The sequence below is a fragment of the Trachymyrmex septentrionalis genome, unplaced genomic scaffold (genome assembly GCF_001594115.1).
Source record: "Trachymyrmex septentrionalis isolate Tsep2-gDNA-1 unplaced genomic scaffold, Tsep1.0 scaffold11, whole genome shotgun sequence".
Taxonomy (NCBI): domain Eukaryota; kingdom Metazoa; phylum Arthropoda; class Insecta; order Hymenoptera; family Formicidae; genus Trachymyrmex; species Trachymyrmex septentrionalis.
In genome coordinates this window covers 3,301,743-3,321,980 of record NW_017304228.1, presented here as the reverse complement: position 1 = coordinate 3,321,980, position 20,238 = coordinate 3,301,743, and the positions used below count along the sequence as shown (strand labels likewise).

Below are 20,238 nucleotides of genomic sequence, written 5' to 3'. Positions count from 1 at the left end.
AACATCCTCTAGCGATCGTAGACTGACGACCGCCATGATTTCCACGCGAAAAACGTTACTGCCGCGATTACTGACCATTGCCCGTCGGCCATACTTCTATATCCATTTTCACTTCGCCGCTGGATTTTTATTTGTATGCAGTTTTAATGGAAATATACGTAGCAATTCATGCTTGACAGAAAAATAGACGAAAGAGATATATCGCTTCCTCATCACGAAAGCTGAATAATATTATACATATACGCTATACTAATTTAAAATGCCGCAATAATTAATGTTGTTTACAACCTTGCATAAGTAAAAAATGTATTTGTGTCACAAATAGCTCACTCAAATCCTTGTTAACATTTTGTGTTGAATTTTTAAACATATTCAAGTGCTAACTTAATATTATATAATGTGGTTATATTAGTTAAATAATTTGTGTTAATTTATATTCAACATTCATTCAAAGTCACATAATTTATGAGTAAGTGAACAAATAATATAAAAATAATGTTTTAAAACATAAATTATAAGACGAATGAATAGAATATATGTTAAATTAACACAAATTTTCTAACAGTATATAAAGGCATCTTCAATTTGTTACATTTTTTTGGGAAAAGGCGGTAATAAAAGCCAAAGAAAAATTAACGATATATTAAAAAATTATTATAAAAATAAATATTCTCAATAAAATTGTTTGTAATTTATATTTCGTTAGATACAGATAGAAAGTTTACGTCAATTTGTGGGGGAGCTTTATACTTATAGTCAAGAAAGTATTACATTACAGAAGGCTTTTTTTAAAAATATGTACTCATATTACGACACTCGAATCAAAAAGTCAATTTTTTCATTTTTCTTGATATGTATGCTTATTAGGTTTCCTATTTATTATCTTAAAAAATTCCAAAAATTCAGAACTGTGCTCGTAATATGCGATAACCAAAGAAAGACTTTTTCCTTCGATTTAAGCGTCTTTTTCAGAAGCCGAAGAATTTTTATGTTATTTTTGTACGTAGGACGGGAAAGTATTTCGGTATACAAATTCCCGTTAAGAAAACGCTGACCTAAAACTCGTCAAAGGATCGACGGTTGAAAGACATCCGATAGATTCAGAGTACTCCGGGAGCGTGTGTAGAGTCCAAGGGTATCGCTGTATAGCCAAGGCTATTCGCGGCAAAAATGTTTCAGGCGCAACGACTGCGGTGCGCCGTCGACGAAGCTCGTCGTCGTAAAGACGCATCCCAGAGCGCTCTTTAAAGCGCCATTGGGACAGCCCAGGCATTCAATGACGGACGGAAAAGGACGAGCAGAAGAAGACGAATGAACGAAGAAGAACGCGGAAAGCGACCTGACGGTGCGGCGAACGAACAGACAAGAGAGTACACGAGCGAGCGAGAGCTCGGAGAGATTTCCGTGTGAAAAACGATACCCGAGATTCCCTCCAAGCTCGTCGTCGCTAGAGATCCCCAGCTTCCTCGGCTACGCGACCGACGAGACCGACAATTATCGGAACTCCAAGGAACGGCCCAAAAGACCACGCAAAGAGCGAGAGATGTTATCGTTCAAGCCGCTCGTTCAGTTCCGCTTCGCCACTTCGACCTTCTTCGTTCTCTTTCGTATCCTTCTGCTCGCTCTTTAGTCGCCTCTAGAATAGAGGCAGCCCAGCGGGATCCCAGGGGCCGCGTATCTAAATCACATCTTGCGCGCGAAAGTCTGCCTTCCCTTTTTCCGGGCGACTCTTTCTCGCGGCTCGCTCTTTCACTGCCATCGCGGCTAGCGCCTCCTCACCTTTTTATCTTCTCGCTCGACCGCTGCAAAGAGTCGGTTTTTTGATCTCCGAGTAATTTGAGAGGTAACGCTTGGAAAAAGACCTATTCCTGGATTTTACTCCAGGTGCTTCTACCTCTATGCGCCCTTGTCCGTTTTCCTCCGCGACGTTGAAGCCTTGGAGATTTTTCTGAACGCAAGTACCATTCACTAAATCCATGAATAAACAGCGTTGAAGGAATAAGCAACTGGTTAATAGAAAAAAATATAAAATTTTTTATTGTTCGTAATTATTTAATACAGATTTTTCAGGTGCTACAAAGGATCTCCAAGAATGTCGCAAAAATTTTAATCAAAGTTAAAGAAGCGCGAAAAAATTTAGAAATAAGTAAAAAAAAATAGATAAGGCGCAAAGTGTTTTAAGAATTGTGGAAACTAAAGTGTTATTTTTACTCTTATTTTAATCAAAGTAATACCATCATCGCAATAAAATCACTTTTAAAACGATAAAAAAAATTAAATTTTAGAATTTTATTTTTTATTTCTAAATATATTAGCGCCATTTGATAAAAGATTTATACTGAGCACTGATGTGTGCATCTATGATATACACACTCGAGAAATTTGATTCCTTATTTAATGAATCAAATTTTAAAAGTACATACAAAATGATTTAATGTAAATATCGAAAATAATAGTGATATGGATTTTTGAATAATAAATATTTTTCATCTTTTTGAAAACCATTGGTAGACAAATATTTTGTATTTGTGTTAGAAAGAGGTTTAAGTCCTTGTTAAAATTTTATGTTAAATTTTTAATATGTCCGAGAGTTAATTTAACATTTCTAATATGACTGTGTTATTTAAATATTTTATTACCACAATTTAACAATTCATTTAACAATTTCATAATCATCAATATTTCTTATTACGACACAAGTTATGAGTAAGTAAAGAAATAATATAAAAGCAATTTTTTTTTATTAACATTCTGAGATAAATGTATTAATTTAAAATAAAATGAGTTAATTTAACATATTTCAAAATATTAAATTTATTGAAAAACTTAATATATTTTAAATGTTAATCTTAATGTGAAAAAAAATGATTGCTTAAAAATTGTCAATTTTTACGTTTTTTGTATTAATTTGTTACATAATATTTGAGTTACTTTTTTAATATATTCATCTTGTGTTAAATTAACACAAAAATTTGAATGGACGTTTGAGACACGTGAAAAATGTGTTCAATTTAACACAAATTGTCCAACTATGTAAAAAGATTGCCTGCGTTTTGGAATTTTTATGAATAATTATACACGTATTTGTGTTTTGTCTTTCTCTTTTTTTTTAATCAAATCTATTCAATAGTAAACAAAAGTATATGCATGTTTTTTATGCGTTGGTTAAAATATTACGTGTCACGCGAAATTCGGAAAGCACCAGTTGAACGATAAAACCGCTTCTCTACGAAACAAACGCTTAAATCGCTACATCGAATTACAAAAATTTTCATACGAATGGATAAAAATTTATCTATTCTGTGTGTTCGACGATACATCGTGCTCTATCAATAAATCGGTTTCTCAACAGGTTGTCGAAGGTTGGGAAAACGGAAGGCGTTGACGTCCCTTTTCGCGTGAATGGCGAAATTCAGGATAAAAGAACCGTAATATCCCTGCGTCGATTTAATTCTGAAAAATCTGTCGCCTGACCGATTCGCAATCGCCTCTTTTTTTCACCGCAAAGTGCTCGTTAAAGGTACGATTCGTCGGTTAGATTTCGAACGAAATCGTTTCCATTTTTGTGAATGTTTGAAAACGCGGGACCAAAGCGCATCGAAAGTAAATCCGATCAAACGCGATGAGGAAAATAGAAGAAAATGCAGGTACAAAAGCCGCATACGAACGCTAGTCGATTCTTTCATTCACATCGTTCGCTGTATTTACATGACGTACATAGACTCTTTTAATCCGTCGTTATCAGGAATATACGTAGATATTTCAAAGTTACAATAAAATCAACCCCAAATTGCGGCATTGAACATTTTCTTCGACATGAAATAATGAATTACAACGTCCCTTTAATAATCAGAGTTTATCTTGTTTCTCTTTAGAGACGAACAAAAAGCGTGAATTTTTTGTTATGCAACAAAATATTTGGCATTTCATGATTTTGTGGTAAAATAGAAATTACGATGTAAACGAAATGAAAACGATGCATATATCGATGCTGGATTTTTCTCGAAATATACAACCATAGCGTATGTATAACTGTAAATCACTTTAAAATATACGATTTTATAGATAAACTTTGAATTCGTCAAACTTGAGAGGCAGTTCAAACATTTTGCGCAAAATATCTTGTTTGCGTGGTAAATTATTAAACCGAAAGGACATCCATGGAGAGAAATGAATATTCTATTACCCTCTATCATCTGGCGCTGATAGCAGTCCTAATAGCGGCCGAGAATCGACCAAGTTGATGAATATTTAGACGCTGCCCACACATTTTGCAATGTAACTTGGTATAATTGACAACGCTACCGTTGCTTCGGAACGGATTATCGGCGGTATCGATTATACCGCAATATATTAAATTGAACACACGTCGGTCAAAAATAGACATATAAACCCCGTATTGACTACAAATTTAATCTCGCTGTGCCGCGCTATTAAATGCAAATCCATCGAATAACGAGCATTTAATTGAAGCGCGCAAGATATACAAATCGGTGATGGCCAGTCTATCGGAGTCGCTAAAGTGACTGCTCTCATGTGAGATATCAATCGCATTAATAAGTTGTATTATTCAAATTAAACTGTGTTAATTAACGAGTAGAGAAACATACTAGACGAACATTTTCTTTAATTATTAATGGTTCTCTTACGAATTTTAATTTTTTTAAATAATTTTTTTTATGAAAAATTAAAGCATGATGCTAATATTATAAAAATTTGGACTATTTTCTGCGTACGATGGAATTAGAAATTTAATGTCGTAATATTTATTACTGCAAATTATGTAAAGTACCACACGTAGTTATCAAAGAACCACAAAGATCATAAAACCTGTATTTACATAATTTATAATAATACGATTATCCATAGTATTTGCATAATTCATAATACTAACAAGTGCTTTGAAGCATCATGAGTATGTTGCTGAAAGTATACGCATTATAAATAATCGAGTAAATAACTATAATAAAATTTTACAAAAAATGTATATTTACGTTTCACGGTGTGAAACTTATTCATGAAAAAAAATGGAGACTTATAATCTTTAGTGATATTGAGTGTATAGTGAAAAAGTTACAGATAATATTTTTGTTGATACGAAATGCACACCAGTTTTGTCAAAGAATATGTAAGTAAAAAAGAGTATGCGATGTGGAGAGAAAAAGGAAAAAGTTTGTTCATTCAGCATTTACCTTTTTTCTGTGTCTGAGAGACCGAATAATAATTTGTAGTTTATTTTATAGACACTACAAGTTAAGAATTGCGATTTTCTCCGCATTGTTTGACACAGACACATTAAAAAAAAATATTGGTTCTTTTCTATTTAAATTACTATTATTTTAATTATTACAATTTTTTAATTATTAAAAAAAATTGATATTATTTTGATTATGATTATTAAAACATAGAACTTAAAATTTTTCTTAAACATAAAAGTATCTTACCTGCACTCTCCGAAGCGGGTACGTCAGGACAGGCCTGGTATTTGAAGAGAAGTCTGCTGTCATCTGTACAGGTGTCGACGTTGCTCGGTGGATTCGAGCACGTGCCGTGGCCACGATTGTACGAAAAGGTCATGGGGCCGCGAAAAGGGCACGCTACAGGGAGTGCCTCCTCGCGAAACATGGAGTACAGTAACGCATCCCCCGTAATATACGAGCAGAGAGACGCCAGAGAGTTCCTACTGTGGCAAAAAGCTGCAAGAGAAAATTAATTGAGATTAAACGCGCGTCCCGTTCCCGTTATCTCGCACACCGAGCATATACAATATATCCTACATTAATAATAGATCTTATATTCATGTTTCATAAATCTGTGACCCAAATTTTCCTTAAACGTACTCGTTGTGCGGAAATGTGTCATTATGAATTAAACCATGGTATTGAGAGTGACAGAAGTATATTAAATAATTCAATGAAAAGATCCGAAATTTATTCTAAATGAGAGTTACATTAAATATATTTAGCACGTTTGTTTTAAGCATTTGCGTTGAATGCAGGCGTGGCGGTGGTGTGAGTCATAATTTTCCGGGAAACAAATCAGTTTACACGCAAGAGTAATTAATGTAAAAATTCTATAATTATTTTATAATATTTTATAATATTTTCTTCGTGACTCAACAAATAGAAAAGAAGGCATTTTATTTTCTATACAAAAGAACTGAGTACATAAACTTGATATATTTAAAGCTTATATTTTTTTTACTGCATTTGTATTCGGCTAAGAATTCTCCAGATAGGATACTGTTACTGATCACTCGAGAGATTAAGAATGCCGTTCGTCGTGGAAACTCCAATTTTCTCGAACGCAATATTGCCGTTATCGGGTTTCGTATCACTGATGATAACATATCACTTGTACAGCGTAAAGTGAATAAAAGCCTCTACAAGCCACCCTATATATTACTTGCTTTACTTCGCCCTCGAAAAAGTTTCTACTGCGGCAAATCTTTCGTTACAGCGCGTATCATTTTTCGAACCGACGATAATCGCAGTTACATCTCCTTTTTGCGGAGAACTACTTCTGAGGAATCACAACGTTAATAAAAATTTTGCCGGGTAACGGAAAGTTCTTATATCGCCGGTGACGTGATGAGCGGGATGAAGAGGGTTGACGGAAGAGAAGGAAGAAGCAGGTCGAGTTGGACGATGACGAATCTTCCTGAGTAGTAAGTTCATACCCGCGGTGGAAGTTTAACTGGAGGATATTTCCCTCCGATTTCTTTCCCCGCGCCCGCGTGAGAAAAGCGGCGGAAAGCTTCCGCGAAAGACTTCGCCTCTCGCAAAGAGACTTAACTTTTCCGCACGCAGGTGTTACCCGCGGCCAGCAAAAAATCGAGCAAAAGACTTTTGTCTTCGGTCTACCTCTTTATTGGCGGTATCCGAGCTTTCGAATCGCCTAAAGCTTTCTCTTATAATTTCAATATTTTCAACGGGTTGTTTCTTCTTCACAAATAAAACGATATTGTTAAAGACGTTAAAGACGTGTCTAAAAATTTAACTAGATATATATTTGAACAATTTTGCTTGGACTATCAAAATAATTATCATCATTCGATCTGTGAGTTTTGTGTGACTCATTGTTAGTTACTTTATTTGAATGCAAATAAATTTCCATTTGATGCATGAATTTGTTCTATTTTGTATTAATTTATTCGGTGGATTTTATATTAACACACCGCTAAAATTTTTATTTTGCGATCTCATTCTTGATTTACATCAGTATTTCACTCATGTCAGCTTATAAAGTATAAACTAATGAAGAGGTATTTCTGAATTAGAAAAAGTTGCAGAGGATATTTCACCTGATGAATACTGAGAACATACATATTAATGCGAAAATAATTGTTATGTACAATATATCGTTAAAGATGGCTTGGATGAATCCGAAATATACTTTTTTTATTCAGTACGAAGTAAATATATTTTTTATTGGAAATTTGCGCACTAATTACTGCGTCGTTATCCTTAGTCGTGGTTTAATCTGTTTTTATTGTTTTAAATATCGAGGATTCTTTATAAACTTGTTTTTTTATCAAAATAATTATGTAGGACGCTCTAGTTGCTAGAATGTTAAAACTTTTTCCAACACTGTTATCAATACTTGACCTTTTACATAATTATTTTGATGATTCAACAAAATTAGTTTCAGATCTTTATTTAGCTAAATTTTTAGATACTAAAACAAAATTTATTTTTTTTTTCGTGTACATAAGCATCGTTCACACGGAAAGAACGGTTTTGCTGAAGTATTTTATATAAATAATTTTTTTTAGACCATCAAAATATAGAAATAATCAAATTGATTAGCAGAGCTTTTTGATCGTTATCATCAATATTTAAGCGCGTCCTACATAATTATTTTCAAACCTATATTTCTAGTTCTAAATTTTTATATTATTCAACAAAATTGTTCTTCTCATGCAGAACTGGCGAAACTTAAATACGTAAAATTTAAGTACGTGAAGTTTTTAGTAAAAAAATTAAGAGTAGATGCTACTAAAATAAAATATTCGGGTGTATCGAATGAATGGCACGTTAGGTGATATTTATTCAATTGCATACGTCACATTTATTGAATGAGAAAAATTCTATATCCATCGGCACGTACGGTGAAGATTCGTAGAGTCTCGAGCTCCTCGGCGTCATATGGACGAAATTCGCGTTTCTTTAATAAAGTATACGTCGTATGTGGAAATATTGCGTTCGCTTCGACGTTTCATTCGTCCGCGCTTTGACGTTCGCAACCGAGTTGCCTGGATTCACGCCGGGAGGATAGGGGTAGCGGAGCGTTTCGTCTCGTTCTCCCATTTTTCCCGGCGACAAACTGTGCCCGACGAAGGCAGTCTGCGAGCGACGGTGCCCGCGGCGTGACACTATGCAGATTAAAGCCCGATAAAACGACGAGTGGAGAGAAGAAAAACGGGGGGACTTTGACAAATCGTCGAAAAATGCCGACGCGAGACGTAGGAGGCGGATCCAGCGCGGACGCTGTCGCGCTTTTTCCGCTCGTACATGTTGACCTACGCTTTTTTCTCTCCGCTAACTGCGAGTCGGATGTAGCGGGTAGCCGGCGTTCCCTATCACATCCGGTAGGCGAAACTTCAGGCTACTTCTTGGTGCTCGTGTATCGTCGCGCTCGATAATCGATAAAACTGCAGGAGGAAAATATAATACATTTCTAGATTGTGTTCAAAATAGTTGTCCGAAAATTAGTCAACTATGTCGCGATCTCCAGAAAGTTCTGTAATTATAACTCGTAATTGCGATTTCTTATTGTATAACAAAATAATTCTTTGGAACGAATTTCCTTTTTTAAAATACAGATCATCGAATTTTTATACATATCACATTTAATTTTATAGATTTAAACGTGATGATAAATTTAAAAGCTAGCACAGAAATTTCAATAAAATATGTAGTCGAATAAATTATGTTATTCAACTATCTCATAACAAATTATTCTTTTTGAATTACGAGTTTTCTCTCTTATAATCGTCTAATTTCTATATATATTCTATTATAATTGAATCTTTAATTAATCATAATGAAAAAAAATTACTGTAAAAACTTCAAAAAAGTAAATTGAATTAAATGGAGTCACTTTTCTTAAAAAATGCATAATTTAGATTAGAAAAAAAATTAATTAGATTTGAGGATTTTATATAAAAATAAACACTTTTGCTGAAATATAATATTTAAAAATTTAACTAAATCTAATAATAATTTTAATAATTTTTAATAATTTTTGAATTATCAAAATAATTATGTATGCTGAAATAGATTGCTAAAATACCAAAATTTTTTGCAGCATTACTCATCACGCTTGAGTTTCCTACATAATTATTTTGATGATTCAACAAAATTATTTTCAGATCTGTACATCCAGCTAAATTTTTGAATATTTCAGCAAAATCATTCTCTCCGTGTACAGAAGCGGAAATTGATTGTAACGCTAAAAATAACGGTAACCATTATTTTTCAATTAGATAAAACTGAATAATTATTCAACTATTTAACATCTAGAAATTTGTAGTGAGATTTGCATCAGCATTACTAACAGGAGTTACTAACCGGAAATCGGAACGCGCAGCACACTTTAATCCGCGAACGTGCAGAGTGTGAAATACGGCAGCGTTAGGAATTATTATCGTGTTTCGGCGAGTTCGCTCTCCGCTCGGATGAATGCATTAACGAGGTAGATAGAAAACGAATATCCGTAAAACATGGAGGTAGGGAAGAGGGGACAGTGTTCCTGATCGCTTTTATACTGTAAACGAGATTGGTAGTCGCGGGGTGGAATTAGCGAAACCGTTTTCGTAACAGCTCTTCTAATGTCTCGCGTTCATCGTATCTGTTCTTTACAATGGAAAATCGTTAAGTTCCCTGTCCAAGAATAATTTCAAACGCTACGATTTACTCGGTATTCTGTCCCTTCTCTCCCTTCTTTCGCCGTCATCACGTCGAGCTTTTAATTAACGATCGGCATCCTAATGAACGAGTCTTCGAAGGCTGCCAGCAAATCGTTATCGATCTGGCGGAAATAATGGTACCGTGTCGCGTACTTATTTCTATATTTTTTTATACTTACTCTCTTTATACTGCAGAACGTTGGAATGCTTCTCGTGAATGACGACACAACGATAGCATGATTTCCTAAAACAGAAAAAGAACAAATAGGGTTATCACAAATTCCTCATCCTAAAATTCCATCATTTTTCCTTGATTTTCAAATAAAAAGCAAAGTTTATTCGGATAAAATTTCATGATATTCTCAGATGCTTCAATAATATTTTGAAATTTTTTGTATTTTGGTCTTAATTTGGAAACCGTTAAATATTTTGTTGAGAATACACAATAACGTAAATTACTATTAATGTTGCTGACACTGCTTACGTTTAATTATTAAGTCGGTATTTTAAAACTGTGTAGGTGTAATAAACGTATTTTAAATTTCTTTAAAACCAAGAATTTTAATTTTTCGGAAGAATTTACAAAATTTTACAACTTTTCTCTGATCTCCCTGTCATTTTCTTGATTTTCCTGATTTTCAATTTTGTGGCAACCTTGATTGAAGAATCATGTTTTCAATAATTCATGTTTTTTTCATGCTGTGTGATAAGAGAATTATCCTACTTCGATTTTCACATAAATCAAACATATAAAATGGAACAATCTGAATAAATTTTGTTTATATTTTTAATTATCAAAAATGTAAGCAAGATTGGAAAATTGCATTGTCTCAATCCAACAATACTTTTCCAAAAATTAAATAGAAAAGAAAGCCAATCACTATTAAAAAGAAATAAGAATCCAGTTGACATCAATTAAAAATAACTTAATATCTGTGTTATAATTTTGTTTTCAACAATATAAATATAATATAATAATATGATGTTACATAACAACTATAATACATTATGCGAAATTGTAACATAAATGTTTTTACTTTCGATTGATGTCGATCGGGAAGTATCTGGTTTTCATATAACTGCTAAAATCAACGTGATTTTATTAATTGTTTACGTCAGCTTTACTTCAATTTCATTGTATCTTAACCCCGTGTAATTTTCTTACAGATACGGGATGACGTTTGAATTTTCGCTATCGTGCCTCGTGAGGCGTTTCTTTTTCAACTTTTTTCATATCGTTTGATGGTATATCGATCGGACACATTGCACAGGCGAGTCAGATAACGATCTTCGCAAAAACTTGGAGAGCCGTCTCGTGTGACACGAGCATTATATGGCGAAACAGAAACTTGGCTTCCGCCAAAGCTTCATTAAACTCATTACATTTTTCGACCACGTCTTTTCTTCGCCTTTTCAAGAGGAAAGATTGCATTCCTTACCGTAAAAAACCGTTGTCAGCCACACGGATTGCGTGTCATAATTTAAATCATGTTTCGTTCGAGCTGCGATCACTACGGTTTTTAATTTGATACCCTTTAATGATAATAAATTTTAATTAGTTTTGATCCAATATCGAGACGAATTCTTTCTATATCTTGGGATTACAACATCAAATCTGTTAATCTGATGGTGATTTTTTCTTGGACATAAAGGGATTGATATTTTGAAATTGTATTGCTGAGAATGGTTTCGAAGTGAACTGAAACGTACTATTTTTTGGAATAAAGATTCTATTTTCTGGAATAAAGATTTAAAACTGCGTATTAACTACCACGCTGATTCTCATTCGCCCTGATTTTTTTGGATTTTTTGTTGTCATAATTTAATTTTCCACAAGCAGTTTATATAGATAAGCTTAATTTTAAATGAAAGATTCAAGCTGTTAACAGATTTATCTTCAAGTATTATGTAAAGCATCAAAGTTCTTGTAACTAAAAAAGTTTCAAAGTATACAGCTGCACGTTTTCGAAATGATACTTCATAAAATTGAATAAACCGCTACTCGAGATAAAAAAAGAAAATCCGGGTTATTCGGTCGACTGATTTCGCCATATTAGCTTTAGTAACTAAGGCTTTGACCGTTTGGATACACGAACTGTACACGTTATCAGAATCCTATATAGAAATAGCTCCATAAAAATTTTCAAAGTAAAAATTGTCCCGCTATAACTGCTTGCAGCATACAAAGAGATTAAAATAAACACGAGTAAATAATATCGATAGCTTTATTTCTTTGTTCCGATACCCGAAGAAACCAATATTGGATTAGTTCGAAGGATATCGATCTTTTATTGCTTTTATTTATTGCAATTCGAGAATGATACTATAACGACCTAAAAATTTTTATCAAGAGACTAAAAATACTTTTAATTGGTTTTCTACCAATAAAGATCTAAATAGTTAAACAATTTAGGTTAAATTTAATACATTTTACATTTCTTAAACGGTACATCTGAATATTTATGTTAATTTAATACAAGCTGAATATGTTAGAAAGTAACACAATTATTATGTAATTATTAAACACAAATATGATGTAAAAAATTAACACAAAAAGTACACACAATTTGTAAGCAAATCTTAGAAGTATTTCTTCAATAACATTAACGATTATATGTTAAATTAACAAATTTTATTCATTTATTTTAAAATATACTTTTTAAAATAGGTACATTATTTTTATACTGTTTATTCAATTACTCATAAATTGTGTTATTTTAACTAAGAAATGTTGAATATCAATTTAACATAAAATATTCAAATCACATTATGTTAAATTAACACTTAGATATATTAAAAATTCGCAAAAATTGCAGCAAAGACCGATTTTAACACAATACAAAATGTTTTACTATATAACCTAATCTTATTTGCTTTTCGATAAAAAGAATGCTTTATTCTATTGTTACAATTTGAAGACAAAATTACAGTAGAAAATTAGTTATAATGAAATATGATATTCAGATTGTGAAATAATAAATAAATTCGTTTTGAGTATTTTATAAAAATGAGAAATCGGATTACTTACTGATCTACCAGTAGGTACTTGTCACCTTCGTTGTGCAGACACCTGCCCTTGGTGGATAATTCGTTCTTGGAAATTAATATTGATTGCCTCACGCCACTTTGGAACCACGCGCCTTCCCATTTCGCTGGAAACAAGCATTCTGAAACAGCAAAAAGTAGTTCAAGGTTTATAAATTCTTTCATATAACTTATTTCGCGTTTAATTTATTATAGAAAATGTGCGCGATACGTACATTTTTCTCATTTACTTTATCAAAACGTTGAAACCGCGTGAATTTTGAAAATTTAATTATTGAAATTCGAATGACTTTAATCTTTCATAAAAAAAAAAAATCATCTATATGTAATCGCAATAAAATCAACAGGTTCTCGTGCAATATGACGTAATGTTCATTTCCGAAATTCTCACTTAATATCTATGCTTGTGGTAAGACGTATCTCATCGGCGTGTTATGGCCACACGAAGAAAAGGGATGTAATATATCCAATGAAGTAATTCGGGACAAATCGAACACGAGGCCGAAGATAAAAGGGGGAGGGAGGGGGAAGGGATAGAAATGAGAGAGAGAAGAGAAATTCCGGATAGATGTGTAGGGCGGAGAGAAAGAAAGAGGGATCGGCGGGAACACTACGTCGATGGCGAGATGGGAATTCCCGGGGCGGGATAATCCCGAGGGCGAGGCGAATTTCCGGAAACTAGTGCTGGTATAGAAGGGATACATCCAGCCGAGTTATCGACGATAATCGAAATCCGGAGGAGTCCCTTGTGCCTCGTTCGTTTCCCCATGCGTAGGTCCACCTACTGAAAACGAGCGGAGAAATGGGGAACGGTGGGGCGTATTTTTGAGTTCGACGAGGCAGAATAGGAATCCATTTTCGAGAAACGAGCGGACGCGCGGTACTAGAATGATGAACCAAACATGAGGTGAAAATTACGAAATAGAAATGATACATCCTTGCTTTCCTTCAAGTACAATACGTACATATTGCTTTTTAAAGGAAACATGTTATTTTTCGAACGATAAATTCGATGTAGCCAATTATATATTAGTTGTGTATATGTGCGCGCGTGTATAATTATATTTATTATTTTATACTATATTTAATATGATTATATTACATAATAATAATGTAATATTATACATATCGTTCCCTTACTCCAAAAGTGACACAATAAAAAAAATCAAGTTTTTCAGAAAAAGGAGAAGACTACTCAACTTGATAGAAAATTATTATATAGACTAATAAAATAATATCGGCAAAAAATATTCTTAAAAATATGATCAAATATTATTTTTGTTTTACAATTTTTAAAAAACAACTACCTTTTCTAAGTCGTGATGATTTTGATATCCTACAAAATTACAAATCCACATTAAAAGTGATATAACTTGAAATCTCACCAATAGTTTGTATTTATTATGATCAGCTAAAACGATTAATAATAATTCAAAATAAAATGATTTTTTCCTTAAATTTAATTATCAAAATTATCTTAACTCAAAATATTTTCTGTAGAAGATTTTTCTCTTTATTTACAAAAATAGCACAACTCGAAATATGTTACTCTTATAGAAGATATTGTGATCTTTTCAAAAACTTTAAAAACAACACAAATGTTATTTGAACGAACTGTAGAGGTAGGTTAGTTTATTTTTTATAATTGATAGATAATTTTTACTCGCTCATGATAATAATTTGAAGACCACATTTTTTAGTTCTTACTTTTGAATTAAGGAAAGTAAGGAAGTTTGTAAGATAATACATATAATATGCATAACATAGTTGATAAGTTATATCTCATTAACTATGTATGAACTTAAATAGAAAGTAAATTATGATTTTATATTCAAGACGAAAATTCAACATATAATCTAGTGTTAACATAGTAACACCATTTTATGGAATATCATAATGTCTTCATCTCACCTCAATTCGAATTATCATTCTATACAGGTCCGATGTAATTTACATCAGAGATTAATTTAATAGTTTGACTTTATTACAGAACCGCACCGATTCACTAGCACAGGTATTCTTCGTTAATATGTTATCAGATGTAACTATCTGAATTTCCTTTATGTATAAAACGCTTTATGTATAAAGCAGCGTTAACTGACCAGATCGTTAAAACTAATAGTCCTATAATTTTGATTTATGCAATAATTAGCGGCATAAATTTCGTCCATAATTTACATATATTTATTAATCAAACAATTTTTAAGTAAAAATAAAAAAGAGAATTAAATGTCGCATGAAGATGTATCGAATGACATCACGTATTTAGATAACAGCGAACGTAATTAAAAGGCGGACAGATGCGAAACTTGGCGTAGGATGTGAAAGTAATTTAACACAATGAAATATTTTCGCAAGGATTCGCGGCGGGTAACAAAGGGAATTTTTGCAAGAGTCTGTTACAGGACAAAGACTGTTATCGTTTGCTACAGTTGAGTCACGATGTTGATTCGTCTAATTGGAGAGAGGTTTTTTTAGCCCTTTAGGGGGCGAGAGGAGGATGGTTAAATGTTGGTTAAATGGTTTACCGACCGTGGGGTAAATAGCGAGCCCATCAAGAACGAAGCTCTGCGGCTAACGCAAATTTTGACTAGTTGTTTGTGATAACAAGGTGCAAATGAAATTTCCCGCGCCGAATGTTAAGATTGCCCTTTTAAAATCCTCTTCCACGTTTCCGCGCGCACAAATAGTTGTTGACACGTTAAGTTTTCGTGGTTTTATTATTATGATTTGCACAAACATAACGTTCTTTATTCTGTACAAAAGAAACGTAGACCGCATCACTTAAATGAATAAATTTAAAGAGGCTTTTATATAAAAATAAATGAAAAAGTGTCAGTGCATTTTCATAAACTACATTTTACAATTTGTCAATTTTTATTTTTAAATTTCGTATTTACAAAATGTGAATATGGGGTATTTGAAATAAAAGGGGAAAAAAGAATGTGCTTCGTTAAAACAATAAACGTTTTACAAATGCAAAACATGGAAATCCGCACCTTGCGTATGCACAACAAACGAACATATCAGGGAGATTAACTGGAACCATTCGCTAACTGTTTATTTTGCATCATTCATAGCAAACAGAAGTAATTGGAGGGTCAAAGGAGAGATTGATTATGTGCGGTGAAAAAATCATCGAACACTCAAGAACGATGGATACAGGTGCGTTCAGTGAAATGGAGATCGATACCCGTGGAGTCCCAAAATTCGTCAGCCGCCCTCTTTCGCATCCATCTCCCCTTCCAATCGCCGTTTTAACGTCGGCGGCCACCCCAAGTATTTATTTATTTGCACGTGATTCGTATGCCGCACGTTGTCTCGTTTCTCGCTATTCGGGTTCGACGAGAGGGTGGTGAGATAGAAGGGTGGAAAGGAAGAGCGAGAGGGAAGGACTCCCGAAGGTTGAGAACGCGACGCAGGACACGACGAGGGATGAGATTCCCGCGAGTCGCGCTGGGGCTGTAAAATCCACGAGCGAGACTCAAAACCTGTAATCACAGTTCGCACCAGTCGCCCACTATGATGGAGCACTTTTACGAGAGGAGGAGAATGAAGAGAGAACTGCGCGGAGTTGGAAAAAAAAAACAGCGAATAACTCGAGCTTTGCTGTCTGGGGTTTCGAACGTTGCGCGAATTTCTTTCTTTGATTCATCCGGTTAGCCTTTTTATTACTAAACCAACATATTTTTAAATCAAATAAGCGAAGAAGGCTACATTCGGTCAAAGCAGTCTTAGTACTTAATAATATTTTTGTGAATCTTGCAATCTCCAGTTTAAGTAAGTAAAATCCATATAAAAATATTATTGGGCACCTGATTTGACCGAATATGGCCTTTCTCGCTTATTTGTATTCTACATTTTTCCATCGATTTAATAACATTTTTAAACTTTAGGATAGGAAAACTACTAAAGTTGAAACAGTGTTATATTTTGGAGCAAGAAATATAAAATGATGAAATATAAAAATTTTATTAAAAAAAAATGTATGATTTTAAAAATAGATCATCGTTTTCTAAAGGACAACTCTTCTTTCAATGTATACATTTCAAAAACAGCGGTGTCTATATAATTTTTACTATGTTGCTGTTAATATTAATAGCAATATGGATTTCATATCTCTTGAATTTATATCAATATTATAGTGTGGATTTTAAAATGCAAGATATTAAATCCACATTATGTTGAATCCACATCAGTGTTAAATTTACATTAATAGTTTTTAGAGTATAATTTAAATATCTAAAAATTGAGCTAAATACAGACCTGGAAATAATTTTGTTTGGACTATTAAATATTATTTAGAATGCTCAAGATAATTGTTAAAATTTCAAAAATTGCAACATTGCTAATCATGCTTGAGCGTCTTATGTAATTATTTTGATGATCTCACAAAATTATTTTTGAATTTATATTTAGTTAAATTTTTGAATACTTCAACATCCTTTCTACGTACTCATATTGAATTTTAAAAAGTAAAAATTTTTATATTTTTGTGCAAATTTCATTATGACATCTCAAATTTACATCTTTCGAATAACAAAGAACAATATTTGCACAGACTTTATATCGTTTCACTTTTACATTTTTAACGGGAACCTTATGAAAAGGTAAAAAATTATTGACAGAAAGGTTAAACCGTTTAATCCACAGCTTACAGCAATAATCAATTTTTGAACGTCTACGTCGTTATAACTTATGTCCGTATTGCCAATCAATTAATCTTAAAAGCGGCTTTCATTTTCTGCAAGGTTTCTGAACGTTACGGATTTAAAGAACAATTAGAAGTGGTGGTGACGCGTTAACAAAAACTTCTTGCAGCTACGAGGCCGAATAAATCGAGATACGCGAGCAAGCTCTCGGTCAATCTAGCACAACAAAAGATTTTCCATGCCGGAGAATGGCGATGGAATGGAGAAAGGGCGAGAGCGGGAGCTTTTCGACCACACCAGCGAAATGGAATGCCCTGAAATTTTATATTTATGCTTCATGCCCAGACTATATGTATTGCCGGTTTCGGTAGGAACTCGACCGAGTGGACAAAATCGATATCGACGTCGATACATGTCACGATCTAACCAGAATCGGTAAATTGAAATCCATAACCACGATATGTACCTCTCTACATATCTCGGTTACCATGACGGAGAGTATCTCGTCTTCGAGTAAGGGAATGAATCGACACGCGATGCAATTCTCGCGTTGCATCGAATGTTCTATGACTTCACTTTTCATTTGCGCAAATAGTCGTGTAACAAAATATGTAGTTTCAGTTTTGCGAATAACCTCTGCAAATTTTGCTGAATAAATATAATAACGAAACTTTATTCAATTAAATAAACTTTCAATTCGTAAATGTGATAAACAAGAATATGAATTTCTATTTTAAGAAAAGAGAAGATTATTTTTATTTGAAATTCAATAAACGTTTATTAAACTTAAAATATTACGATTAAACAATAATATTTTATTTAGGATATCCTATAACAGTTTCAAAATACCGTAATCTATATCATTTTATCGATAGCAAAGAAAATATAATAAGGAGGGAAGCATGAATAGAGATTGCGAGAAAGAAGCAAACTTATGGATAAAATAACGATAAAACTTTCATCGCGATAAATAACACTATATCGTTACTTTATGATTATTAGTGATTCTTGCCGGTGGTGGAGTCTCTATTTATAATCTGACGCCGATAAGAATATTTTATTATACGTACGATGAAAATACGGAATCAGAGTTACCTGCTGTAAAGTCGTTTACGAAGAATATAAAGAAATATCTCTCACAGAATTATTCAGGCCTTTCCGCTTATAGCACAAGATTGATATAAATTACCGTAGACGAGATAGGCAATAAAATATGTTGTAAGAAGATTATATTCTCTTAACTTCAGAAACTGATGCTAAAATTTATAACAATTGATGATGGTCTTACATTTAATCTATGTAAATTAAAAGGCACTAATTAATTTTAAGGAAATTGACGTAACTTGTATAAAAAAGAATGAATGCTAAATATATTAATTAATAAGAATAATCCGAATTTACAGATGTAACATAAAGAAAATTGAATTATTTGACATTTTTAATAAAGAAATTTATAACACAATGAATTCAATAGATGTATTATCAACTCCGGAGTGTTAAATTGATAAGCGATGAAATTTCTATACGAAATTAATTAGAATAGATTAATAAATACACTGTAAAAATAAATAATTAAAAATAGGTATCTAAATCTCTTTATAACATTAATTTTAATGACACATTTACATTTTGCCTGTTTTTACTTTTACTTTTATGACTCGAACCATATGTGAAAGATCATGCTATTTCGATCAAAAATACATGACTGATGGAACAATTAAATTTTATTAACTCGAGAATATAATGGTTTTTTTTTCAAATAAAATAAAGAAATATCTTTTTTAATACATCTAAAAAATGTTCTTCCCGCAAGTTAATTAAGTCCTAACGGTTCTTATTATTCATGGTCCTCTTGCGGCGTATTACGCTACCATTCTTGAAATGCCATAGTTCTCTGTTTTCGGGGTCATCACGCGAGCTTACTTGAGTCTCTGCGGATTCGAACGACGTTACTTACCGCGTAAGTTACGATCGCTGTAGCGGCGAGAAGTTGAGAAACGTTCTTATGTGCTCGACACGCAATTAAGTGGGCTTTATTCTCACGGACAGGACATTACTTTCCGTGTCCCCCCCCCTTTATCCCCCTGTGGAGATGCCGTTCCCTCTACGCCATCGTCCAACGATTACCGCACCCTGCTTTTGTTCACGCGTACAACGATCTCTCGCACATGAACGATAATTCACCCCTCAAAACGGCGCACGTTCGTCGACAAAACGATACGCATGCGCGACATAATTTCGTTAACAAATAACCGTATTACGACGTTGCTTCTGTAAGCGATGAGCAAGAACAATTACCGTGTATTATTATTGCGACAGTGATGGAGTTGCTACGCGTGGAATTAGCAAAATTAGGAATTTATCGTGCAAGAAACTTTGTTACACAAGAAGTTCTTCGTTGGTTTCTGTTGTTTGTCAAAATATTTTACGTCGCCATATTAAATAAGAAAAGAATATACTTTAATTGTTATTAAGAAATATAATAATTATTAAGAAAAGAGTACATACTTTAATTATTATTCCATTTAAATATATATGTATAAAAAAAGATTTCGTTTATATATATATATATATACACACACACACACACGCGCGCGCGAAAAGAATGGTTTTGTTAAAGTATTTAAAAAT

General features: G+C 33.1%; 1 protein-coding gene across 1 annotated transcript in view; it reads right to left on the bottom strand.

Annotated features, from left to right (window-relative positions):
* LOC108750299 overlaps positions 1 to 20,238 on the bottom strand; it is a 304,877-nt gene that overhangs the window by 67,588 nt on the left and 217,051 nt on the right. Inside the window, exons 4-6 of the mRNA XM_018489664.1 lie at positions 12,939 to 13,077; positions 10,090 to 10,154; positions 5,445 to 5,696 (exon numbers count right to left, since the gene is read on the bottom strand). Of these exons, the coding sequence (XP_018345166.1) occupies positions 5,445 to 5,696; positions 10,090 to 10,154; positions 12,939 to 13,077 (456 nt within the window). The remainder of the gene's footprint in view (positions 1 to 5,444; positions 5,697 to 10,089; positions 10,155 to 12,938; positions 13,078 to 20,238) is intronic.